This window comes from Rhododendron vialii, chromosome 11a, assembly GCF_030253575.1.
Source record: "Rhododendron vialii isolate Sample 1 chromosome 11a, ASM3025357v1".
NCBI classification, from domain to species: Eukaryota; Viridiplantae; Streptophyta; class Magnoliopsida; order Ericales; family Ericaceae; genus Rhododendron; species Rhododendron vialii.
Window position 1 is genome coordinate 18,047,623 of NC_080567.1, and position 26,187 is coordinate 18,073,809.

The 26,187-nt window shown below is 38.7% G+C and overlaps 3 protein-coding genes and 1 non-coding gene across 17 annotated transcripts; all 4 read left to right on the top strand.

The window, feature by feature from the left end:
* Window positions 1-94: 94 nt before the first annotated feature.
* LOC131307569 (carbon catabolite repressor protein 4 homolog 4) lies at window positions 95-25,849 on the top strand. 13 transcript variants are annotated; one of them, XM_058334145.1, is made up of 11 exons: window positions 147-259; window positions 673-764; window positions 2,070-2,110; window positions 2,284-2,333; window positions 6,153-6,222; window positions 6,328-6,449; window positions 6,789-6,922; window positions 7,448-7,598; window positions 8,735-8,882; window positions 17,648-17,971; window positions 25,728-25,849. In XM_058334145.1, the coding sequence occupies exons 1-10, from the start codon at window positions 192-194 to the stop codon at window positions 17,948-17,950; spliced, it is 1,179 nt and encodes a 392-aa protein (XP_058190128.1). In that variant the 5' UTR covers window positions 147-191; the 3' UTR covers window positions 17,951-17,971; window positions 25,728-25,849. The 13 variants fall into 13 exon arrangements, with proteins under 13 accessions (XP_058190129.1, XP_058190136.1, XP_058190130.1 ...); XM_058334142.1 differs by lacking the exon at window positions 25,728-25,849 and adding an exon at window positions 20,068-20,130; XM_058334141.1 differs by lacking the exon at window positions 25,728-25,849 and adding an exon at window positions 19,067-20,049.
* On the top strand, window positions 9,118-9,225 carry LOC131309038 (small nucleolar RNA snoR100). The gene has a single exon (XR_009194712.1). It is a non-coding gene; the product is annotated as a small nucleolar RNA snoR100 (small nucleolar RNA).
* LOC131307568 (coniferyl alcohol acyltransferase) lies at window positions 22,194-25,838 on the top strand. 2 transcript variants are annotated; one of them, XM_058334138.1, is made up of 3 exons: window positions 22,194-24,115; window positions 25,135-25,610; window positions 25,728-25,838. In XM_058334138.1, exon 1 carries the CDS (start codon window positions 22,703-22,705, stop codon window positions 24,059-24,061), a length of 1,359 nt encoding a protein of 452 aa, XP_058190121.1. In that variant the 5' UTR covers window positions 22,194-22,702; the 3' UTR covers window positions 24,062-24,115; window positions 25,135-25,610; window positions 25,728-25,838. The 2 variants fall into 2 exon arrangements, with proteins under 2 accessions (XP_058190121.1, XP_058190122.1); XM_058334139.1 differs by having other exon boundaries at window positions 25,176-25,239; window positions 25,728-25,791.
* On the top strand, window positions 24,344-26,187 carry LOC131307570 (uncharacterized). The gene is made up of 2 exons (XM_058334155.1): window positions 24,344-25,239; window positions 25,728-26,187. Exons 1-2 carry the CDS (start codon window positions 25,023-25,025, stop codon window positions 25,934-25,936), a joined length of 426 nt encoding a protein of 141 aa, XP_058190138.1. The 5' UTR covers window positions 24,344-25,022; the 3' UTR covers window positions 25,937-26,187.

Genomic DNA, 26,187 nt, shown 5'->3' on the forward strand with positions numbered 1-26,187 from the left:
TCGATCCAGCTCATTTATATAGACTCATTAAATAAATTAACAAGACTCGAACTTGAATTTTGAATTCTTTTAATAAACATATCAAACTCGAACATTATAAACTCGGTTTGATTGGTTTGCAACCTAGGCCCAAATAACTCGCCACTCTCTCTCAGAAAAAAGAACCGCCCCGAATACTTTTCCAGTTAACAATGCTCAATTCTTTTATTGGTACGCTGAAGGTTGCTTCCTCTCTTCCCCGCCTCCCTCTCCGACGGTAGTACAGCCCCCCCACCCCCCGCTTTCTCTCTCTCTCTCTCTCTCTCTCTCTCTCTCTCTCTCTCTCTATATATATATATATATATATATATATATATATATATATATATATATATATATATATACACGTATAACTATTTTGTCCCAATGACTTGAGGTTATCCAAATGGGTATCAATATACAAATCTTTGTATGAGCGTGTATGGTAATTTTTCTCTCAAATAGAGCCAATTGGTAATGTATGCATAAGGCTAACCTCAAGTTGGACAAAAAAATAAAATTCATTTTTTTTTTTTTTTTGACGAATTGAGCTGAATTTCCTATCCCGTTGGTTATGAGATTTGACTTTGTTGGAGAAAGGTTAGTGCATACTTTGTCAGTTGGGATTGAAGCGTGAGATATTTTGTTTCGCAGCAGTTTTTGTTTGAGCACAATGACAACACCTTCTTGCCCGGAATTTAAACCCGTGGAACACAGTGGAATTGCTTCAATAAGTAAACCTGATGGTAAGTGCAACATTTTTGTTATTTGTATTTCCTTTTTGGATAAACGAGCTTTGTATGTTAATTACTCCAATGACAGTCAATAAGAATGGTTACTTGATATGGGTGTTTAGCTTTCCTTCTGTGTTTCTGTATTGTCTTCGAGTTCTGTAGCTTTTGTTGCATAATATCAGTTTGATATATGCTTTGAATAATTTAGGAAATGGAGGGCAAGATTATATATCAATTCGTGGTTCATAAAGTCATATGGTTGCTCTGATAGTCTGACACCTTCTGTTGTTGTCATATGTTTTTGCTTCTTGGCCTTCACCTTTTCTGTGTTTGTATGTATGTTGTCTTGTTTGGTACATAGTTGTCCTGATATCGTGAACGAAATGGTCCTCTTATTGAATTGTGGATCGAAATCGAATCGTGAATTGCCTTCAATTCGTCACGATTTCTAGACTACGTCGAAATATAGATATTATATATTGATGCCTTGAGGTTAGAAAGTTGGATAGAAAAAGTGGTTATTTTAGGCTTTTACATCTAATTCAATAGGAAACTTGTCTCAACACACTTGAATTGAGGATCAAGCGGTCTTATAGGAAGACCCTCACTTGTATTGTTAGAGATGTGGATTCGATGAATTCAAATTTTGCAGTCTATGAAAACGCAACACTCACCTCAAAAGGCTTTCGATACTCACATTGCCATACGTTTTCAAACTTCTCACTTGATGACTCCAAATTATTCCTTTTGCATGTGAAACATATTGGTATAGTGTATCGGTTTTTTGTGTGTCAAATTGAATCACATGTGATTTTCATGTTCTAGCATTTCACCCCAAAGCTATGAATTGGGAGCATGGTCTATCGAACCAAATTGTTGGTACATATTGTGAATTGTATGGATCTGATAACAAAGGTTTAGTACTTGTTCTGTTTTATTCCTTTACTTTTGGGTTCCGTGGTTTTTGAGCTAGTACAACTACAATAGCTGTTGTCCAGTTTTCGTTATGGTTTTGAGGTACATCCTTGTTCTCATATTTCGTATTCACCCCAAACGGAAAATAAGCATTTCATGACCATAAGCTGTCCTGAAATTGGTCCTTATGCTTGTTTTCAATCAATTGTAACTCATGAATCACTGCGAATTGTAGTTATGACATTGTTACTCTGTGAACTATCCAAGGGAGTAGATTAGAAGCCTTACTTTGGGACTTTTGTGGTAATGTGATTGTATTAGAAGTTAGAACTCTAAAAGAAGTACGACTTTTAACCTTTTCATACAGAGTCTAAGTGTGCCTTTTCAAATGTGATACTGCAGGCTTCAAATTCCGACTTGTTTCTTACAACATTTTGGCACAGGTACTCAAGCCTTTTTGTGAATCAAATTGTCTAAGTTCGATTAAATAATATTTTCTGCTATCTTTTTTGTCTTCCACTTTCTACACTGATTGTACATGTAGAGTATTAACCTGTGTAGCAAACTCTTTTCCCGCACTAATTCTAACAACTCTCTTTATCATTTTACTATCTAGGCATATGCAAAGAGTGAGCAGTTTCCACATTCTCCCTCTCCTTGTCGCAAGTAAAGTCTATCTTCTAGCTTACTCTTTTTGTGAATAAGATGTTTTGTAACCCGCTTTTTCTCACACACACACTCGTTATCTTTTGTCGTGTTAAAATAGCTTTATCCCGACACTTGTAAGTATAATTATAGTTGGTGAACAAATGATAGTCAATAGGAATTAGGGAAGACCAAATGAAGTTTTCTTGGCTGGAATATGTAATTAGTTGAGTTGTGCAGGCGAATGTGTGCCCCTTGCGTGCTTAAAATATAGAAAGACCATAGATTATGTGTTTCAAATGTGATTTTTGCATTTATGGCTCAAAACTAGAGTAACTAGAATTCACAATTAAGTTGTCAAGTGTGCTTCATATTTCAGCTTGTTTAATAACTGGTGGAACCCAATTAAAAAAGGGAAATGAATGAATGAACTGGTCGAAGCTTGGCCAAGCCCGTGTTATGCTTATATATATTCGCTTACAACTGGACCCTTATTTTGTCCCAACTCGACCCATAGACATCAATGCAAAAAGGAATTGTAATGGTGGATCTCCATATGTTGATCAGGGGAAAACGTCAACATTCCTTTTTCAGACCAAACCCTCCTACTAAAATGAAAAAGTGATCTCCGTATGACAATATTGGTAAGTCAAAAGTGAACTTTAGGTAAGTTAATAGTCCCATATGAAATTCATAAAACATTCATATCTGGCACTTGAGGAAGTCAATCTTTAGTGTTGGAAGCTACTGCTAAGGGACTCCCCCTCATCTAGAGAGGATAGATGTTCTGAACTCCATTTGAAACAAGATCCTCACCTCTCCTCTACTTTCTCATTTGATATCATCACTTTCAAAATAGAAAATGACCTCTCCTTAACAGATATGGGTAAGTACTGCTGACACTTTGGCACCACTTCTAAAAAGAAAAAGACAAGTATGAAATAATTTTGTTGGAACCAATTTTCGTAGCTAACTTATCAAAATTTTTGTTTGAGTAGATCGTCTTTATGAATATCCTGAGCCTTTTTCCGTCACTAGTAAAAGTTGCACGTGCTTCGCATGTCGACGATTCTAAAAGACTGAGTATAAAAGGTCAAAGTGGACAAGGTAAGTTTTTGTTTTGCATGGACGCTTCTCCAATGGAGAGTTTTTATATTTTATTTTTATTGTTTTAGAATAAGATTTTGACAAGGAATATTTTCTTTTAGGTTAGAATTATTAACTTTACGTATTCAGTTTGATTTTGATTTCTACCTTTATTAGGATTCTTGGTCTACAAGAATTAGGATTTTATTTTAATTAATTAGGAAATATCTTTTCTTTAAAGCCGCTTGTTTTGGCATGATTTAAGATTTCTTTTACAGTAAGATTTTTAGGGTTAGGGTCTTATAAAAAGGGCTATAACCTATTCAATTATTCAACTTTTAAAGCTTTTTATCAATAATATTGCAGAGATTCTCTCTTTCTTTCTTGTGCGCAAGATTTGCTCGTTGTGACGAGTTGTTTATCTTGTTTGGACTGGTACGCTAACTAGTCTCTCGTGAATTCTGCTGCGTCACAGTGTCTTGCCTCTAAACCAAATAAGATGATAAAGAAAACAACATGTCATTTGTTTTTCTTTTTGGGCGCACAAGGAAGAAATAAGGTAACTAAATTCAATGATAACAACTCCCAGCCAAAATCAGGTCAAAGGAGTTCTCTAACTTCCTTTAGAGGAATGACCACTGTTTCCAAAAGTTTATCTTGCTAGACACCAATCTTTGCCCTGCCCTCCACCTCTTTATTTATCAAACACAGAATGTAGCCGAGAGTGCAATTCCTTATTTCCATGGTTTCTTTACATTCTTCCTCCAGCACATTATGAGGAGAATTTCCAGGAGCTCCACCCTTGAGCAAGTTCACTGCTTCTTGTGAATTAGTTTCAATCTGCAGAGCAGAAATATGTCCCAAAGTTTGGCTTTCAAGCGCATGACAGTAACCAACCGGTTAAAAAATTGGACATCTAGCACCCTCTCTTGTCCCTAAAGACTCCTCCAGGCCCATATTACCTTGCGAACTGCCAGTGTTTGACTCATCTTGCCCTTACCTACAAAATTTCCAACCAACATGAAAATAGATGAGGGTTTTGTCCGGTTTTCGTTGGTTATGCCTTAGTTTTGTGCTGAGTTCTCAAGTCACTATTGAGATTGTCGAACACTTTTTTGTTTCTACTCAACCATATGTAACACCTAATAGATCAAAGTACCTAGACAAATTATGCATAGATAGACTGCTGGCAAGGAGTTTGTGGGAAAGCGTTTGAGCCACCCCTCCAAATTGAAATGATCTTAGTCACTGATTCTAAAAGTCAACAAGTCAACAAAAGCATTTGAGTAGGAATGTAGGATATGAAACGTAACTTAGGAAAAATAAAAGAATTCTTAAGAGTAGAGGAAGAAAAATACATACCCATAAAAAAGCGCATCAGATAATATACCTTCAGAGACGGTAAAAATCTAACACGTGAATTTTTTCTTTTTGTCAAACACCTTGCACACCTTTTTCTGAAAAGTTTACGTCCAGGCCATTGGTAGTTTCTCCTCTACAAAGTGGCTGAAGTCTCGGACTTAAAGGAAGTATAATGAACTAATTTTCGCATGGATTATGCTATTGTCATTTTCTCTGTAAAAGAACACGACAACTTCTGATGGCATGGATGCCCATGTAACATAAAGGATGATTTTTCATCATTACGCATGAGCATGATGACGTAGGAAATGGATACAGGTAGAGTGCAACCCAGATGTCTCCGTCCGACTCCATACTTTGGAACAAGAGTTCCTATGGTGCTTTATTCACAATAAAATTGCACTGCAATAGTTTTCATTACATGTTTCCTATAGTAACAAGGTCAAATGCTTTCCAAGAAAATGAGAACAAGTGCATAGATAGTCTTATTGAAACCAATTTCAATTCATTACCCATTTGAAAAGTAAGTGTTTTCAAAATATAACTTGAGTATGTTGAGCTATAGCCTGAGATGAACTAAATCTCCAGATCACTAAATGGCCGTATGAACGTAATCATGACTAAAACATAGTAACCTCCATATCTACTTTACCACAGAAAAATCCCAACTACACCTAAATTCCCCAATTAATCTACCTCGATTTGCCAATTTTGATTGAGATAAATTAACAATATTATTGAATAGAATTTATCTCAATATTATGGAATAGAAGATGGTCTTTTCCTTGAATTGTTCAATATCTTGCTGACCAATGAGGGCATGCTGATATTTCCGCTTGACCAAAAAAAAGAAAAGATGAGGGCATGCACTTCATGTCAGTGGATTTAGATGATCTTGATAGTGCATACTTACCTTCTAAAGTACACTTCTGCATTGATTTCTGTCCAACCTGTATAAGCTTTTGGATCACTGGATTCTTGATTTCTTTTTTTTAAATGGGATTTATTACTCGTCAAGTATAATCTCATTCTTTTTGGATGTTGGAGTCATTGATAAAAGTTGTCCGTGAAACAAGTTGGTCGCAGAATATAAAATTGTCGTTTTGAGTCTTTTGACTTTATACTTCTATAAGTCACCATGCCTTATATTTCCACCAATAGTTGTTTAATTCAAACTTTCAACTACATGTTATTTTTCCTTAATTTATCGACACCTGAATAATATGTTCCTGGTTTTATTTCCTACAAGAAGGGAATCCACTTTGCCATTGCTAAGGGTAGATTAGTCGAAGGAAGAAATCGAAGTATGGTTCTCACACATCTTGTGAAAAATCAGTGATTATCTTGTATTTTCTAAACAATTTTTATGTTTGTTGGCTATGTTCATCACAGGTGGAAAACTCGTTCCCAGGCAATTTTGAACCTTCTCAAGGGCCTGGAGGCAGATTTCCTTTGCTTGCAGGTTTTCACTGCTGCCAGTCTATGTTTATGGTTTTAGATGTATTCTAATGCTTGCTTATGATTGTTTGTGATCCTTAGTCTAATTACTATGTGGAAACTTCACTAGGAAGTGGACGAGTATGATAGCTTTTACAAAGGAAATTTGGAGAGCCATGGCTATGCAAGTGTCTATATTCGGAGAAGCAGGAAAAAGCCTGATGGTTGTGGAATCTTTTATAAGCACAAGAAGTAATATGAGCTTCTCTTTTTAACATCTTTCTACGACATATAACTTTAAAGTTGTTGATGACTTGGCATTTTCAACATCTTTTTTTTGCATCTTTTCTCTTGGATAGAGGGAATCTAAATCTTTAACAATCTCTAAGTTCAAGAAACATGGCTTGAACAGCTACGATATATTCTAAGTTAAACTGTTTGTGCTGGATTTGGAACTGAGTTGAATGGTTTTTCATTAACATCTTTCTCTGACTTCTTGGTTTAAGTATTCCTTTTCGCTGTTGATATCGTTTATGTAACTGCAATCCTTTCAACCTCACTTTTTTTCCCCCCCCTTTTTTTTTTTATCAGTGTAGAGTTGATCTTAGAGGAGAAAATTGAATACAATGATCTTGTAATCTCCGTCCAAGATGAAACAACTGCACCTTTGGACACTGATAATGATGCACTAGCTGTTGGAAATGAAGATACTGAACAACAAGATGGTACTTTTACCCATAAATGTTTTATTGGTCTTTTTGTATGTCCTGATGCTTGGCAAGAAAATGCGGGGAGATCTGTTTTTTTTTTTTTTAATTTTAATTTTTTTTTGGACTCTTTGAGCATGGAGAACTTGTAGCTTTTAATTGACTTTTTGTTTTACAATGTTCATGTGGCGTCAAGCTATTCATTTTTTGGAAAGTTTGAATGGATGTATATGCTCATGTGACTTCCAAGCATTTTAGGGACATTAAGAAAAGAGGATTCTGGTTGAATGTGGAGTAACGCTACATAACTAATTTTCTAGTTAATAATTGCTGCCTAATTCAACGAGAAATGTTTTCCAGTCAAAGTTCTTACCCATTTTTTAATTAGAGTTTCAATTTCCTTTCCAAGTTTTATTTGTTCTTCTATGGTATCATGGATTCATGTCTACTTTTGAACTCCCTATGCTTTCCATTTCCAAATTTGTTATAATTACTTCTATTTCTTCATGCTGGTGGCTTTTTTCGTCAATATTCCATATGCAGGTCTGACACAGAAAGACAATGATGGGCATTGTGGAGATCCCAATGATCCTCGAGTAAGACTGAAACGTGATTGTGTTGGTATCATGGCAGCCTTTAAACTTAAGGATCCTTCTCAGCACGTGGTCATTGTAGCAAACACCCACCTTTATTGGTAAGTTAGTTAGACTTTATCTATACAATTTTTTTTTGGGTAAATATCTCGGACACCCCGTCATCTGTTAACTTTTATCACTGAACACCCCTCATCTAAAAAACCTCTCATCGGCACCCCTCCATCTATCAACAAAGAAAACACCCTTAACTCCGTTAACAGAGTGTGGCTAATGACCAGATTACCCTTTCAATTGAAATGGTTATTGCAGCCTTCATTTGGGCAGGCCCCACCATCTCTCACCTCCTACCCCTCTCTACACTTGTGACATTTTCCATCTCCAGAGTCCAGAACAACTAAACCGTAGATTTTGAGATTGATCTGAGGATTTAGTGATGGCATAGATTTCCAGACCAACTAAACCGTAGATTTCCAAACCAACCCTCCTCTGAACATCCTTGATTTCTGAATATCCTTACTGACATTCATAACTATTTGAGAAAATCCTCATCGACATTCACATCATTACGAAAATCTTCGTAGTTATCATCCTCTTCATCGACAACGGCGATGATTTCTTCATTCCGATCGAACTGCCCTCTAAAATGTCCTCCATCACCGAACTCACCACTTTCATTTTCATCCATAGTTCTTGAGCCCTCTGGCTAGGGTTTGGAGAGGACGGGTTTCGATCTCTTGCGTGTTATTACAAAACAGGAAAAAAGAAGGCAGGCAACATGAATCGAGAATCAGTGACGGAAATGGTTAGACCAAACCTTAATCTAGAAGGTTGGGGGCGATGAACAGATTAGGAAGGAGGGATTTCTTATTTCTTTTTCCTTGTCGTGAGAAATGAAGAGATGATATTTTGTCTTTGAAGGGATTAGTACTTTCTTGATTCCAACGTGTGCCTTGGGCCCTTGGTGCATGATTTACTTGCATCAGCTGCTGAGAGCCTGAGCCTAACCTGAAGACACAGTTCTGGTTTGTATATTTTTTTTTAACAAGTATTTTAGTTATTCCATAGTAATTTGCAGTGCACACACTAGCCACATTCCCTGTTTGTTTACCTTAGATATTGTTCTTCTGTGAGTTGTTGAAGATTTGATGATTTGGCTCAACTCTTTTTGGATTTTTGCACACACTAGCCACATTTCCAGACCATAAACTGAAGTCCTGAAATGTTGCTATTTCAGGGATCCAAATTGGGCTGATGTAAAGCTTGCACAGGCTAAATACCTTTTGGCACGGTTGGCCCAATTCAAAATCCTGGTATCACACAAATTTGAATGCAGTCCTTCTGTAATTGTTGGTGGCGACTTCAATTCTACCCCTGGAGATAAGGTTCTTCTCACTTCTTTGTTTCCATTCTTTGATGTATCTATTTATTTACTTCATGATTGTGTTTCCTTGTCTATTGCCTGATCACCTGATCAATGGTTTAGATATTCCCTGCATGCCAGGGGTAGTTGGTAGATGTGGGTTGTGTTAGTGACATAAGCACGTGATTCAATAAATAATCTGGTGCGACCATTTGCCCAAGGGATTTTATTGTGCATACCGATGCTCTGGACTATCTCAATGAAGGAAGCATGGTAATGTGCACATAAATTGAATTGGGTCTTTAGGCCTACTTTCTCTGATACCATTTGGCTTTGATTTGGGGGCATGGTTCCACAGCAAAATAAGTATAGGGGGGCCACTATTTCAGTGGTATTCTGAGAGTAGCCACTTTGTGCATATTGCCAAAGGTTAGGTCTGTCTCCAATCCTCCCCTGCCCATACCCCCAATGATTGGCGACTACATGGGTTCTATTGTTGTATTTTAGTTGTTGAATTTTGCACATAACTGTTAGTTGTTTCGAGAATTGAGTACTAGAGAGATTTAGTTCTTCCAGAATGCATACTGGTTTAAGAAGAATTTAGTTTAAAACTTATGTTCTTAGAGTTTTTCTTTGCTTTAATCCAGAGAGGAGCTTTTCTTCGAAGTTAGAGAACTAGTGGTAGCTGATAGTGTGTGTTGGTGATTCATAAATGGTATCTGATTTGGTTGGGGGAGAGGTGGTTGAGTTGTGTGTTTCACGGCTTGATGTTTATCATGCGATGTTGGGAAATCTCCTTGTACAACAGCGGATATGGACTGACCATGATATGAAGTGACATTGGAGATCTCATGCTTCAAGTGCACCTGTGCTATCGTCTTCATGCTTCAGGGGTCAGGCTTGCTTTTGCAACTATCTTTTTCTTTGGGGGAACTCTCTCTAAGGTTGGTCAAGGTGGATTGCGCACCAAGCCACCTTGATGATCCTCAACCCTAGCTTGCCCCTGCATTGGTGTAGGTTGCCAGGGAGTCAAGGGGTCTCCCTTAGCACCTAGCAGATCTCTATTACGTCTGGCTGGGGGTAAGATCCCAGACAATGATCTATAAGGATTCTTGAGGAGATCAGCATGCCATTCTACGCAACGGCTGTGGACACGTGCCCCTACATGGTGCATGAAGTTTTGCTGTTAGTTCCTAAGAGCATCCACAGTGGTATAATCAAAATCAAAAGGTTGCTAAGGTTAGCAATATTTGCTCAAAAAGGAGCTCACATTGGAATAACCAAACTTAACAACCTCTTAGCAATTCATCAAATTTTGGTCATTAGGCCATCCACAGTGGTATAATCAAATGCCAATTGTTTTTAAAGTTAACAATGTTGGTGCAAAAGATTACTCACAATGGTATAATCAAACTTAGCAACATCCTTAGAAATAATCAAATTTTGGGCTTTGGATAACCAAAACTAACAACCTTTTTCAATAATCAAAATTTGTGGATCCTACACCACATAAGTTAACTAGTTCCAAAATTTGTATACATACGTGTTTCAACAAGTATTTTCTTCTTCCCTTCTTCGCCCACTCTTTTTTTTTTTGGTTAAAAAAATAAAATTGAAGAATAAAAATTTTATGTAGCCAAGCTTTTTCGCTACTCTATATCTTTTTCACTTTGCCAACAAATTATTTCTCTTTCTTTTCCTCCAAAAGTGAAACTCATATCTCTCGATCATCTACAATTCAATCCATCGTCACCGGATTAAGGTGTTTCACTCTTCTTTCCTGTTTCTACTACCCATTCCTGAGAAAAAAAAAAAGAGGAAAAAATCATAATAGGAGGGAAGGAAGTCACCGATTTTTTTTTTCAAAATTAAGAGAGGGAATCGATATATTTTAACTCATAAAAAACGTAAATGGAGGGAAGTGAATGACGGAAAACAGGGGGGAGAGAGAATAAAATTGTAGTGGACTCCATATTTTGATTATGGACTAGAAATATCCATAGTGAAGCTTAACATTGTTAAGCTTAGCAACCTCTTAAGTGAATAATCAAAAGCTGATATGTCAACTTTTGGTTATCCTTTTTTGATTATACCACTGTGGATGGCCTTAGATAGTCAAAACTAGCAATCTTTTGCTAATAACCAAATTTAATCGTCCCCACATTTTCTCAATCAAGTACACCATCATTACACAAAAACATTCTCTCTCTTCCATTTTCAACATGTTTCTAAGAAAAATACTTTTATTTTTTTTGCAAAAACAGTTTTTTTCAAAACAATTTTTTTTTATTAAAACTGCTTTTGCAAGGTTTATTTCAAAATGGCCTTTTTATTAAAACTTTTTTTTCAAAAACTGTTCTTTTGAAAAAACTTTTTTTTATTTTTCCCCAAAACTGTTTTTTTTTTTAAATCAAAATTTTCAAAAAAATATTTTCTTTTTTTCTAAAAACGTATTTTATTTGAGTAGCTTGAAAACTATTTAAAAAAAATTGTTTTCTATGTCACAACTTCTAGATTTTTATAAGTCGAAAAGGTGATATGGCAAGTTTTGATTATTCAATTTTGATTGTACCATTGTGGACCTCTACATTGCTAACCTTAGCAACCCTTTAAATGGATAATCAAAAGATGATGTGGCAACTTTTGACTATCCATTTTGATTATTCCACTATGGATGCTCTAAGTCTCGTGAAACGACATGAGCTTCCGTATGTTATTTCAGCTTAGCTATCTGTATACTACTGGGTTGGTCTGCGATATCAGGACTGTAGCAATAGGTAGTGGAATTGGGTTCTTGTTAGTTTATGGGTTTATTTGTAATTAGTTTATTAATTGTTCTATCGTGTAACTAGTTCATTCTCTAGGACCATAGTGTAATTAGTTTAGTATGTTGTATATACTTCACGTCAATGAGAAATTACCCTAATTTTGTGGGTTCCCATTCTACGCCCCTTTCTCTCCGTACAACTTCACATGGTATCAGAGCATATCGATCTCCTTAGGCGACCATGTTCTAGGAGGCGGGGGGGCTGCTGCCCCAAGGGGGCAGCAGCGTGCTGCTGTCCCGGCTTTCCGGGCCCGCTCCGGTCTCGCTCCGATGATCTGAAACGTTCATTTTGTAGAGCTCGTCGAGTAGAATAACTATGCAAAAAATCAGCTTAATTGAATATCATTAAGTGACTGATCGGAGCCCATATAACTCTCGGTCCACGGGTTACAATGGATTTGATTCAGTGTTTCGGATTCATTCTTTTTAAGATAAAAAGATTCCGATCAGGCATTTAATGATATCCAATTAAGCTGATTTTTTACATAGTTATTCTACTCGACGAGTTCTATAAAGTGAACGTTTCAGATCATCGGAGCGAGACCGGAGCGGGCCCGAAAAGCCGGGACAGCAGCACGCTGCTGCCCCCTTGGGGCAGCGGCCCCCCGCCTCCCGTTCTGATGATATTGTTCCAGAACAGTGGATTTGAAGGCTTCAGTTTCGTACATCATCATTGACCAACCTCGGTCATTGCCGACCAAACCTACGTCACTGCCAGCTCTCGCCGACTCAAGCCCAGACTTGTTGACCCTCGTATACCCACTCCGACAGCCTCCGACAGCCTTGTTCCTGGCCTTTCATCACTACCCACTTCGTCAACAACCTCCGACAATCACCCTTTGTCCTCGTCGACCACTTTCTGACGCCGGAGAACCTGTGGGACTACTGCCTGACCTCCGACGAGCCTTGTCAGCACCTCAGTGGTCTATTCCGACGTTGTATGACCACTTTCCGACGCCGTACGACGTCACTCCAGTCGATCCCGACCATTTTCGACGCCGTATGACTCTCGTTTGCCCTGAACAACTCGCATCTGTCTCCGAAACCCACTGGGTAACTACATACAGGTACGTCTCAGGTTTTTTTTTTTTAGTTGTCGATGGTCCGTCTAGGTTCGATTTGGGATTGTTAAGGTCTGGGTATTCTGGTTTATGTTGAAAATCAACTGGTATTTGTACGCTGTTGCTGTCACTGCTCTATTTCGCTCCAGAACAGGGGTTTTGAAGTTCCAAAATCAGCCTTATGGTGATTTCGAGGCCAGTTGATTAAGAGCAAGATTTGTGGTTTTTTGCACCTCTGTTTGGCTATTGCAGATTTGTTTTGTAGCCTTTAGCCCTATTTGACTCTGTTTGGGTGCTAATTGGCACTATTTGGTCACTCGTTAGCAATATTTCGCACTGTTTGGGTATTGTTATACACTGTTGGGTACTGTTTGAACGCTAGTCAGGACTACTCTACGCTGTTTGGACTATTTTGGCACTCGAATCGATATTTCCGGTTAGATTTCTGACTGCTGCGATTAGTGTTGATCTCTGGTGTTTGCGATTTGAGGCTGTTTGGTGCTCCACGCTGTTTTCCGGCATTGCTTGGTACTATTTCTACACTATTTGAGGCTGTTTTCGTAGTCCTTTACTGCCTTTTTTGTTGGTATGGCGGAGGATCTCAAGAATGGTTCAGTCGGTGCTCTTTCTCAGGAGGAGTTACAAACTCTCAGGCGCCTAATAGCTAAGCTTGACATTCCGTCTACCACGGCTTCTACTTCCACTACCTCTTTTGTTGACACAGGTATCCAACCTAGTGCATCTACTGCCTCCTCTTCTCTTCCTTGGATAATAGATTCTGGTGCTACGGATCATATGACAGGTTGTTCATCTTCTTTTGACTCCTATTCTACATGTTCCGGTAAGGATAAAGTCAGAGTCGCAGATGGATATCCTTATCCCTTATTTCAGGGAAAGGTTCCATTCGCTACTCTCCAACCATTTCCCTTTCTTCAGTTCTTCATGTTCCAAAATTTCCTACTAAACTTTTCTCTGTTAGTAGTCTTACTCATTCCTTAAATTACTCCGTGACGTTCTTTCATACACATTGTGTTTTTCAGGAACTGGATACTGGGAAGGTGATTGACAGTGGTAAAGCACATGGTGGCCTCTATTTTTTAGAGTCTGCACCTCGTCCCTCTCATTTACCCATGTCATGTGGTCTAGCTCAGCAAACAGATACGAGTTCAGCTCTTTCTATGTTACATCAGTGGCACCGTAGATTGGGTCATCTCTCTTTTAGGATTTTAGAAAAACCGTTTCCTCATTTAATTAAACATTGTTCTCGGAGTCAGTTTTTTTGTGAAGCCTGTGAGCTTGGGAAACATAAACGTTCATTTTATGCACCTATTAATAAACAGAGTGCTTCTCCTTTTATGGTTATTCATTCTAATGTTTGAGGTCCTTCTCCAGTTACCTCTCTTAAGGGTTATCGGTGGTTTGTTACTTTTATTGATTGTTATTCTCGCGTTACTTGGGTGTATTTACTTAAGTAAAAAAAGTGAAGTCTTTTCTTGTTTTAAATCTTTTCATGCGATGGTGCACACCCAATTTGATGCGAATATCAAAATTCTTCATAGTGACAATGGCACTGAGTATATCGATAGGAATTTTAGTGCCTTTCTGGATGAAAATGACATTTTTTTTCAGACGACTTGTATTGACACTCCCCAACAAAATGGAGTTGCTGAACACAAAAATCATCATCTTGCTGAGGTTGCTCGCTCTCTTTTGTTCACCATGAATGTTCCCAAATATTTATGGGGAGAGACGATTTTGATTGCAACGTACCTTATCAACCGTATGCCATCCAGTGTTCTCCACTTCAAAACTCCAATTGAGTGTCTTTTTGGTAGTTTTCGCGCCCCAACTCTTCTTCCGAGAGTCTTTGGTTGTGTGTGTTTTGTTCATGCCTCTCACCCTTCTGGTGGCAAGTTAGGTCCTAAAGCTCATAAATGTGTTTTCATTGGGTACTCTCCTACCCAGAAGGGCTATAAGTGTTATGATCCTCACTCTAGAAAGTTTTGTCTCTATGGATGTCACATTTTGGGAAAAAGAGTCTTTTACTCTCCCTCCACTCCATCTTTTCAGGGGGAGCATCGCCAGGAAGAGATGATGGAGGAAGAGATGCTTACTTTTTATAATCATGGTGAGGGGGAGAAGGAAAAATCTGAACCAATATCTGCCAAAAGAGTTACACATGACATTGGTGATGACATCGAGGAACTACCACAACGGCTGCAAGGTCTAACTTGAAGGTCTACACTAGAACTAGACGGAAAAATAAAAGGTCATCATGTGTGATGCCACCTTGTCAATCACAGTCGCCTGTTCCAGTTCCGGACCCCTCAGTTGACTCATCTGGTAATGAATCTTCTCCCATTGAATCTCCTGTTATTGATTCTGATAATCTTCCTATTGCTCTTTGGAAAGGTGTTAGGTCATGTACTCAACATCCTATCTCTGAGTTTGTTTCTTATGATCATTTATCTCTTTCGTATCATGCCTTTTTGTCTTCTCTTTCTTCTATGTCTATTCTACAGAATTGGCAGGATGCTTTCAGGATACCTGAGTGGAAAGAAGCTATGGTAGAAGAGATGACAGCTTTGAAAAGAAATAGCACCTGGGAGCTAGTATCACTTCCAGGAGGAAAGAAGTCAGTGGGCTGCAAGTGGGTATTTACTGTTAAGCAGAATACTGATGGTACAGTTGAGAGATACTAGGCGAGACTTGTTGCTAGGGGTTTTATTCAAACCTATGGTATTGACTACGAGGAGACATTTGCTCCAGTAGCGAAGATGAACTCTGTGCGTGCTCTCCTTTCTTGTGCTGCCAATTTGAATTGGCCTCTTCAACAGTTTGATGTGAAAAATGCATTTCTTCATGGTGATTTAAAGGAGGAAGTATATATGGATATACCACCGGGTTTTTCTTCCCCTGCAAGTGAGGGAAAGGTGTGTAGATTGAGGAAGGCACTTTATGGATTGAAGCAGTCACCTAGAGCTTGGTTTGACAGATTTTCAAAGGTTCTATTGAGTTTTGGATACAAGCAGAGCCATGCAGATCATACTATGTTCATCAAGAGAGGTGCTGGTAAGATTATTGTTCTTATTGTTTATGTTGATGATATAATAATGACAGACAATGATGTGAATGAGATTCATAACCTTAAGTCTTGTCTAGCCCAAGATTTCGAGATTAAGGATTTGGGATCAATGAGATACTTTCTTGGAATGGAAGTGGCAAGGTCTGATAGGGGTATTTTTATTTCCCAACGGAAGTATATACTTGATCTTTTGGAAGAAACAGGTATGTTGGGTTGTAGACCTGCAAATTCTCCTATTGAGGCGAATCATCATCTTAGTGGAGATATGGGGGAGCGTATTGATAAGGAGAGGTATCAGCGACTTGTGGGTCGATTAATGTACTTAGCTCACACCAGACCTGATGTTACGTATGCAGTGGGCATTGTTAGTCAGTTTATGCATGATCCTCGTACCTCACATCTTGATGCAGTTTATCGTATTTTGAGGTATCTCAAATCAGCTCCAGGGAAAGGAATTTTGTTCTCTAATCATGGTCACCTGCGATTGGAGGGAGGCATTCACTGATGCTGATTGGGCCGGCTCTAGGGATGATAGACGTTCTACTTCTGGCTATTGTACTTTTCTTGGGGGAAATTTGATTACTTGGCGAAGTAAGAAGCAATCAGTGGTCGCCAGGTCTAGCGCAGAAGCTGAATATAGAGCTATGGCTCATGGTGTTTGCGAGCTCTTGTGGCTCCAAACCTTGTTACATGATTTGGGTTTTTCTGACAATGGTCCTATGAAACTCTACTGTGATAATAAAGCTGCTATAAACATTGCTCATAATCCTGTTCAATATGACAGAACGAAGCATATTGAAATTGCCAAACACTTCATCAAGGAGAAACTGAGCGAGGGTTTGATATGTATGCCTTTTGTGAGGTTTGAGGATCAGTTGGCTGACATATTCACAAAAGGGCTTAGCAGCAAGAGTTTTCACCCCATTGTGTTCAAGTTGGGCTTAATAGATATCTTCGCACCAACTTGAGGGGGAGTGTTAGATTATGGGTTTATTTGTAATTAGTTTATTAGTTGTTTTATCGTGTAACTAGTTCATTCTCTAGGACCATAGTGTAATTAGTTTAGTATGTTGTATATACTTCACGTCAATGAGAAATTACCCTAATTTTGTGGGTTCCCATTCTACGCCTCTTTCTCTGCGTACAACTTCACAGTTCTATATGCTGACAGTTGACGAGTGTGAATAGATCTTGTATAGACATTTGCCCTTATCCCCCCTTTGAAAGTATGTGTCATGAGAAATGGTTTTGTAACCCTGTAAAGTTGGTTTCATTCCTTGATAAATGGTGGGGCAAGATCATTTTTTTCCGTCATAATATGTTTGGAAATGCCCTTAAAAATTTGATCATTGCATCCGTTAGACAATGGCCAACACCTGCCAACTATGGCTTCAACCATGGTATTGGCAACACAGTGGTCGTGGTAACTGTTTTCAGAGTATCGGGCCAATGTTATTAACGAGCTCTAGGAAACACTATAGTTATTGACGAGCTTTGATCCTATTTGGCTGTTTATCACAAATTTGGACATCGAAATTACTTCTCATTCCAATCGTAAGTGATCACACATGATTCTTCACATTGGAAATTGCATGGCCACTGGTGATCTACATGTTTACCATATACCACAGATCTTGGTATTGGCATCTGTTCAGTTTTTTTTTTTTCACCATTGTCCTCTCTTCACTGCTTCTAGCTTTGCTTATCAAGACTGAAATGCACTGCAGGTTCATCCAGACTGATATCTTGAGAGTCCAGTTGAATTTTTTAACCTTTAGACTTCAATATTCGTAAGACAATTCCTATTGTTTCAGGTTTATCAATACCTTACTTCAGGCAGCTCTCCAATGGGGTCATCTGTCGAACTTTTCGAAGATCTACCTATTCCAATGTGTAGTTTCTATGCACATACAAGGGGAGAACCACCATTCACTAACTGCACCCCTGATTTTACTGATACTCTCGATTACATATTGTTCTCTCCGTCTGATGCTATTAGACCGGTCAGTTACCTTGAACTCCCAGAACCAGAATCCCCTGATGTAATTGGTGGATTACCAAATTACCATCACCCGAGTGACCATCTGCCGATTGGTGCTGAATTTGAAGTTCTCTGAAATTAGAAAATCTGACTATAGGTAATGTTTCATCTGTGTGTGTGTGTGTGTGATGGTTGAATTATGGTGACGTTGAAATTTTGATTCACTGTTGCTCGTTTGTTTCGTAGATGGGTTATTCAGTTTATTATTTAAACCATGTCTGTTGTTAATCTGGTACAGGAAAATTAAGGTTTATCATGCATTAACATCATATCATATATTCTTAAGTTGCTCCTTTGAGAAGTCACAGAAGGTTCTCCTATTATCAAGAGATTTTTCTTAGTTATTTGCTTAACTTCTCGTTTTTCTACATTACCCTTCTAGAGATAACCCATGAAAAAGCTCCATCGAGAAAACTCAGAACATGAAAGAGCTTATTTCCTTGAAATGGGGTGTAGCATGTCATGGACGATTGTGACAGGAGAAACTGAACCCACCATACGCCTATAGGATGTGTGGTCCATAATTGCCATGCTTGATGGACAACCTTGGTGGACGGCTCTGATGGATCAATGAGAGTTTACCGCAGCCGATGGTTTTGGTTTTAAAATGTCACGTGCTGATACCAAAAAAGGTATTGGAGTTGGGTACACCGGAGCAAATAGGAAACAAAGACACTAATGGAAGCCATATGTGTCTCTCTCAAACTGGGGCCCTATCCCCAGAAATAATGAGCATGGTGCCCGTGGGGGACCTGATCCCATGTTCTAAGCTATACATCCAACCTCCCTTTCTGTATGCACACATGCAGTTTTATGTGACGTTTTGTTGTATCTTCAAAGTAGTGCTCAATGACAACCAGTTGGCTTAATGTATTTTCAGTTATCTAGATCCCTACATGGCTAAGTTTTTAGCATATAGGTATCTCAGCGTAAAGTTAGAGGACCCAATGAACGTTACAAAGGGATAGTCGGGGATAACACATAACAATCAATTATGGTGTTAGTGCTTTTTGGTGCAACTTATCGGGGCTACTTATATCTTGTTTTGGATCCTGGATCACTGTTTTATATCTAGTTTTAAGTTATGGATCACTGTAATTTCAATAAAAAAGAAATAATGGGTCATTGTTTTATATTTACTCTAGAAGAAAATGTAGCTGGACTCTAAATAGTTGAGTCAATTTCGTTTCAGTTTTCAGGTTTCAGCATCAGACTTTAGATAAGCTGGGGGAGAAAAGCTCTATCTATTTTAAAAGCTGGGTTTTAGATGTTATTCATGTTTAGTTGTTATACATACAATCTACAAGTGGAACCAAACGGGCTGAACAGAGTTGCTTAATATGTAAACAATAAAAATAAAAATAACCGATGTAGATTATTTGAAGATGTATTTTCATGTAATTTTCTGACAATGATCTATACCTCCCTTGACCGAGGAATGTGGTCCTGAAATTCATGTTGACATCTATAGGTCTTATGTTGGTATTTGCCATCCAAAATCCCGTATATGATTTACGAAATCCCCTTTGGCCTCTATAAAAACCATGCATTAGGACATTTCTCAGCGTTCTCCACCAATTTAGCTTCCCTTGGGCACACTCACTCTCATGGCCACCCAACTTGTAGCCCTAGCCAAATTCCGGAAGCTTATGAACAAAAAAAGTGTCATGCAAGAGGCATCTTATGGAGAGAGAGGGAACACTCTTTCTCCCTCTCAATGTGCCTTATCACATTGTCAATGGATTGAAAATCGTAGATCATTCAAAGGTGGTTCAGTGTTCTCGGTAGGCGTGCCGCAGAGGGAGAGAAGCCAATGGAAGGTAAGTTCCAAAAACGAAGGCGAGGGGAGCAGAAACGGGTTCTCCAAGGATCTGGGTTATTGTTTCTGGAGTTTTCTGTTAATTATGTCCTGAATAAGGCAAAAGCGCTATACCACAACTTTTGTGCGGGTTTTAACCATCCAAGAATGGAAATCGAAACCTCCTTGGTTGATGCATATTTCTCTATCCCGGTTGCTTCTGCAACAACCAGTACTGTTCCTTATGCTGTTTAATTGGTTAGGAGCGAGGGGGTGATTTACATGTAGCTATTTATTTTGAATAAAGCTTTGCGCAATCTTACTTTATTTTCAGTTGGAAAATAAACTTCATGCTGGAAATCGAAGATAAATTTTCTTCTGTTATGTTGTTTCAGTTTATTTCGAGTGTCTGCCTATCTAATCTATCTCTTGGACTTCGATACAAGCAGAGCCTTGTGCACAGCCATTGATCTGTTTTTCTTTTAGTCCATGAGCCTTGTGCACAGCCATTGTAACACTTTCGTAGCTTATGAGGATAGGTAAGAGAGTGAGGCAGACATTAGCACCGGCACAAGGAATCTTGAATGTGCGCTACGTCCTAACTTTCCATCAAATAGGAAGGTCTATAACACTGATTCACGTGTGCTATAATTTGGTGAGTGTATGTGAATACGTATTTCCTGCATATGAAGAGTGAAACTTCAGATATTGTTATGACAACTCGAGTCAAATCATCTGCTTCCGTAGCAAAGTTGCTAGAACTTTTTAGGCTGTATGTGGACCATGAATTTGTGAATTGTAGAAATCAATGCGGAATCTTTCACAAAAGGTGCAACCTGTTGAAGAGTGGTGCGCTTCCCATCCGTACCGTCTGGGGGGTTTTTTTTTTTTTGATCCGGTACCGTTTGGGTTTGATCCCTTCTCAGTCATCCTTTTAGTACCACCAAGGGCATTTTTAGCTTTTACTCTACTCCCAACTCAAATTTGAGTGAAAATATCTTCTAAATTTTGTGTTCATGTTGTATTATTTTCTGTGTTTCCTAGTGGATTTCAAATTTTGATTCTCTGGAGATATTATTTGTACCAAGTCACATGGTCTAGATTTCCTCTTTTTGTTTTTTAGGGGTTTGGCAGGGAGGGGTGCTTGGGCTAACTTACATGCAACTCAACTAATCTTTTCCCAGTCTGGTCAAACGTAGGCCATCCATGCTAGGAGTAGGAAATTTTTAAGAGAAACTCTTGCAGCCTAGTCAAAAGGATAATGATGTCGGTGAGGGTCGAACTAGACACTTGTGGTTGCAAAAGCGCTTCTCCTTTCTATCCCGAGTATGCCCTACGGGTTGTGCTACTCCTTCCGTTCCTAAATAAGTGTCCGGCGCGCAAACCTAGGTCTTTAAAAAAATGCATTTGTTTCATTAAAAAAATCAATTTTTTTTCACAAATGAATAGATAGCAATGAGTTCTATTAGATTGTAAAAAAAAATTATATTTTTTAATGAAAAATATGCATCTTTTGTAAGACCTAAGTTTACGCGCCGGACACTTATTTAGGGACGGAAGGAGTACTTCTTTTCTGGGGCAAACAGCAGAAGTGCTAGAGTACCTTTCTTATGCAAGTTGGATGCTGAGAATGAGTGGTCATAATTTTCCCTTGACACAGGAAGAGTAGTGAGGCCACCTCTATCCTTAGATTGGCAATCACTACCTAAAGCTTTGAGCTGTGCCCGGTTAACATCTCAGTATTATATTTAACTAGGTCCTCGGTATTGGACGGCGAGATTTACCTCTGGAGATTAATCAAGTTGCACATAAACTAGCGGTGATAGTTTAAGTTATCAAGAAACAAAACCATCTCGGTATTCTAGTAGTATGTTATGGTTGTGGTTTTTTCTGTTCTTCTTCTTCTTCATAGTAGCATTTATACTTCTATAATGCTTTTTATTCCCCTTATAATATGAGTTTTTCTTGTTTGCCAACAACGAAAAAGGTATCTATATTTGACACGCATTTGAGTGCAAATTTTTTTTTTTACCCGAACGCACTATCATTTGTAGCAAGAAAAGTAAAATTGTGTTATCGCCTCGCATTTAAGTGCATTGGGTGGCCTTTGTGCAAAAATAGAAGTTTTTTCTTGCAAGACTCAATAATGAGCTGAGAAGTTCATAGCCAACTTGGCCAATTGGCTGTCTCTCAGTGACATGATGGTGATGATATATAGGTCCATTCACAAAGCAGACACTTAAACAAGCCCAGCTAATAAGCATATAGAGTGACAAAGAAGCTTTGTTGGTTCTTCCCAAAGGAACCACTTCCTCTCCGGTTCTTTTAATAATCAGAACAGTTAATCTTTTAAAACTCGTCGAGAATAGCAATCTTATCAAAAATTATATTGATCGGGTACCAATAAACATATGGCTAGAAGGCATTTATCTTGAGGTAGATGGACTGAAATCATATTGATCGAAATCTGATCAATACGATTTTTGACTTGATTCGAAGACGGTGAAATACCTGGTACGCGAAACGATCCTCTCCCCTTTGCATTTCGGTACACTTAATTATCAAATGAATCATCATCAATCAAAATGTGCTTTCCCATCAGTATTGATGCACCTCCACTAGGCCTTGTTTGGTTTTCCAAAATTCAGAAACTGCCATAATGCCCACTTTTGACCACTACCAAAATTTAATGGGCATCTTTGAATATCTTCCAAGAGTCCAATCATCTTCATTCCATCCCAAACTAGACAACCTCAGGCCAAGACCACAGTACATGTATGCATGCCTATAGATACAAGTCTGAATATGGCTTAAGGGAACTTGATAATTCTCCAGTGCCAAATCAACTCATTGTTTCAAGAACCACTTCAAAAGGAAGCCTTTTTGCCATTTAAGAAGTATATTATTGTTTAGCCTCTCATTTACTTTGATTCTAATCTGATCACCAATATAAATACATATTTATGCTCTGCAACTAAAGCCATACCTATTCACCACCCCAAGATTGAGGCTAGAAGTTTAGCCATTTCAATGGCAGTTGAAGGTGCAGTACATGGTTCATATGAAGTGAGCATTACAAAGAAGACAATTGTAAAAGCTACAGAGCCTCTACCAGAGCCTCATATTCTCACCCTTTCAAACCTAGACCTCCTCTCGGGCCGTTTTCCGGTAACATACTTCTATTTCTACCGCAACAATCCCCTTGTCGCGAGCTTCACTTCTGTCGTTGACGCCCTTAAATCCTCTCTTTCCAAGACTCTCACTCACTTCTACCCGTTCTCTGGTCGAGTCGTTCAAAACCAAAGCACCAATGAGCCCGAAATAGTCTGTGACAATACCGGTGCTCTTTTCGTAGAAGCCCATTCTAACATCGCTCTAAAAGAACTTGACTTCTACAATCTCAACCAATCCCTAGAGGGAAAACTCGTATCCATCGACAACGACTACCCTCTACAAATCCAAGTAACATGTTACACTTGTGGAGGGTTGTCGATTACCTTCACGTTTGACCATGCATTAGGTGATGCAAGTGCCTTCAGTAAGTTTCTCATTACATGGTCTGAAATAGCCATGGCGAAGACGATTTCTTGCATTCCGGATCACAGGAGATACCTTCGTGCCCGAGTTCCTCCGAGTTATGACCCGTGGGTGGACCAAGCTTTCGTATCCTGCACCCTGGAAGAAATTGCCAAAATTCCCATGCCTAAAATATCGCTCAAACGTCTTTACCATATAGATGCATCGAGCATTAACAAGTTGCAAAGACTTGCTTGCATGGATGGAAGCAGCAGGACTAAAATCGAGGCTTTCTCTGCTTACATTTGGAAGGTTATGGTTCAAGCTATTGATGAGAGTCACCCGAAATGCAAAATGGGTTGGTTAGTCGATGGACGGACTAGAATGTGTAAAGATCCAAACACCATGTCAAATTACATTGGGAATGTCTTGTCTGTGGCTTTTGGGGAAGCAAGCAAGGTCGAGTTGGAGACCGGAGGATTGACAGATATCGCCAAGATTTGTCACAACGCGATTTCAAAGGTGACCAACCGGGCTCATTTCCTGGACTTGATCGACTGGATCGAGTGCCACAGACCCGGATTGATGCTGTCGAAGGTCGTGTTGGGTCGTGCGGGTCCCGCCCTTGTGGTGTCGTCCGGGCGAAGGTTTCCGGTGACCGAGTTAGATTTTGGGTTCGGAAGTCCGGCCCTCGGGACCGTTTGTTCTACAATACAGAGGATTGGAGTTGGTTATGTAAACCAAAGGCCAAGTGCAAGAGGTGATGGGTCTTGGACCGTATCGGCGATTATATGGCCAGAATTAGCAGCAGCACTGGAGTCGGATTCGGATCGTGTTTTTCAGCCCATGACTGCAGATCATCTTCAACTCTAATCCCATTTCCATCCATTAAGCAGAATCTGCAGAAAAGAACATTTTCTCAGGGATGTAAGTGGTGTTTTCAAATGGGGATATGTATCGTGTATCATGTTTTTCTATTTTGAATCATAATGAGATATGTATCGCGTATCGTAAGATAGTTTAAAAAAGAGCTAATATACAAGTAAAAAGTTATTACACCTAATTACATTCTAAAAATCTGCTATATGTATGAAGAATAAGTGCTTTATATATATGAAAAAAAAAAGCATTTCAGGATGAAAATTCTAAGTCTCTCAGCTGTGGTTACCATACTGAGGCTTTCTTGTGCCTTCGTCAAGGGAAGATAAGAAAAGTCTTTATCTGATTTATTCAAAACACAATTGAAATATGTTATTCCTTCTATTCGAGCTCTAATGGACTGACTTTTTGTTATATTGTCTTTAAATGGTTTCAATCTCGCCATAATTTTATCGAACAATTTAGACCGCGTCCAAGATTTCGCTTCTTGAAATATGGTAGAACTTTTTTTCAATGAGTACTCATATGATAGGTACCGAATTAGGATATGCGGGTATATCGTCGGATACATCATCGTATTATAGGATTTGTATACAACAAGGATACGGGGTGAGATATGCATAGTATTTGGAATGAGACGCTACGAATTGAAGTATACGAATCCCGTATGTAGGCTTTTAACAAATATGGGTTATAGATGGTGAAATGCTGAAAAGGTATTTATGAATTCAAAATGAGAAGTGAGGGTTTAATGACAAATCCTCAGAGAAGATTTGAAATATCTCATTACCTTTATCTAAGAATAGGAAAATTATAAATATTAAAGCCCTCCAAATCCATGCAATTTCATCATTTACTTTACTTCCAAGAGAGCATTTCATTACTCAACAAAATCGTGAGCAAAGGATTTCATATAATGGCAACATAAATGCATTAGACTGTATCTACATAAATCATGTTATATTGGCCAAAAGGCAAAAACTCAACCCCAAAACTGAAAAGTGTGCTCATGCAAAACTCAATGGCCGCGTGTTACTCGACTCTAGCCCTCTTGTTTTCTTTCGTAGCTGCAATTTCTGCTGCGAGCCCAACTCGAAGTCTCTGTCAGGTGCCTGCAGGGGAGTGCGGCTACGGTGAATGCACAGGAAGAACATGCCCAAATTTGTACCCAGGTATCGGTTTAATTGACAGAATCATGCACTACATTGAAAACTGATTAACCACACACCTAGCCTTCATCCCCCATAACATGTCCTTTTCACCTCAGTCAAGGCCTTAAAGACATGGAATGTATTACATGGTCTTTTTCTTCTTTGCAGATGCAAATTACCCAGTTTATGGTCTGTGGTCAACTGATGTTGCTCGATCTTTCTGTTATATAAACGGGATAACTTGTATAGTTTGGCTACCAATAAGGATAAATCTATGTAAAGAGGCTAAAACCTAAAATTATTGAGCCTCGGTCTACTGAGAAGACAGGTTCGTTTCTACCCAATGGTAAAATGAGAGCCAGACGTCGATGGGTTGAAACCCATAAAACGCGGTAAACACTTAACAAAAACGATTTAGGTTCACGTAGAGTTTCTGTATGTGCTGGCCTAGAAATAGCTATAGGTTTGCAATTTTTTCAGTTGCGTATAATCTTTTGTTTGTCTCGCAGGATATAAATCTCAATGGCCGGAACTTAAGGGGGTGAGTGCAGTAACAGCAAAGAAGATTATTGAGAAGGAAAACCCATTTGTGAAAGCATGGATATATCCAGAAGGCATTTTTTTCGAGGCTATCATATGCTCCAAGCGCGTTCTTTTGTTAACTCCAGATAACGATTGCCCTAATGGTCGAGTCAGCAATTCGCCTTATGTTGGATGATGAAGTGTATTCGAAGATAAGGTGGCACAATAAAAAGCTTGAGCCGATTTCGCAATCAACTCTGTCTCTAGCTTGGGTCTCCACAGATTAAAATCGATTATTCGACTCCTTGTGAACATGTATCATGCTCAGGTAGAGCATCTGATGTGGCCATTTGGTAGTCGTTGAAATTGTCATTATATATTTACCAAACGGTCGTCAAATTAGATTATTTATTTATATTAACCGGACTACAACTACAGGTTTGAATA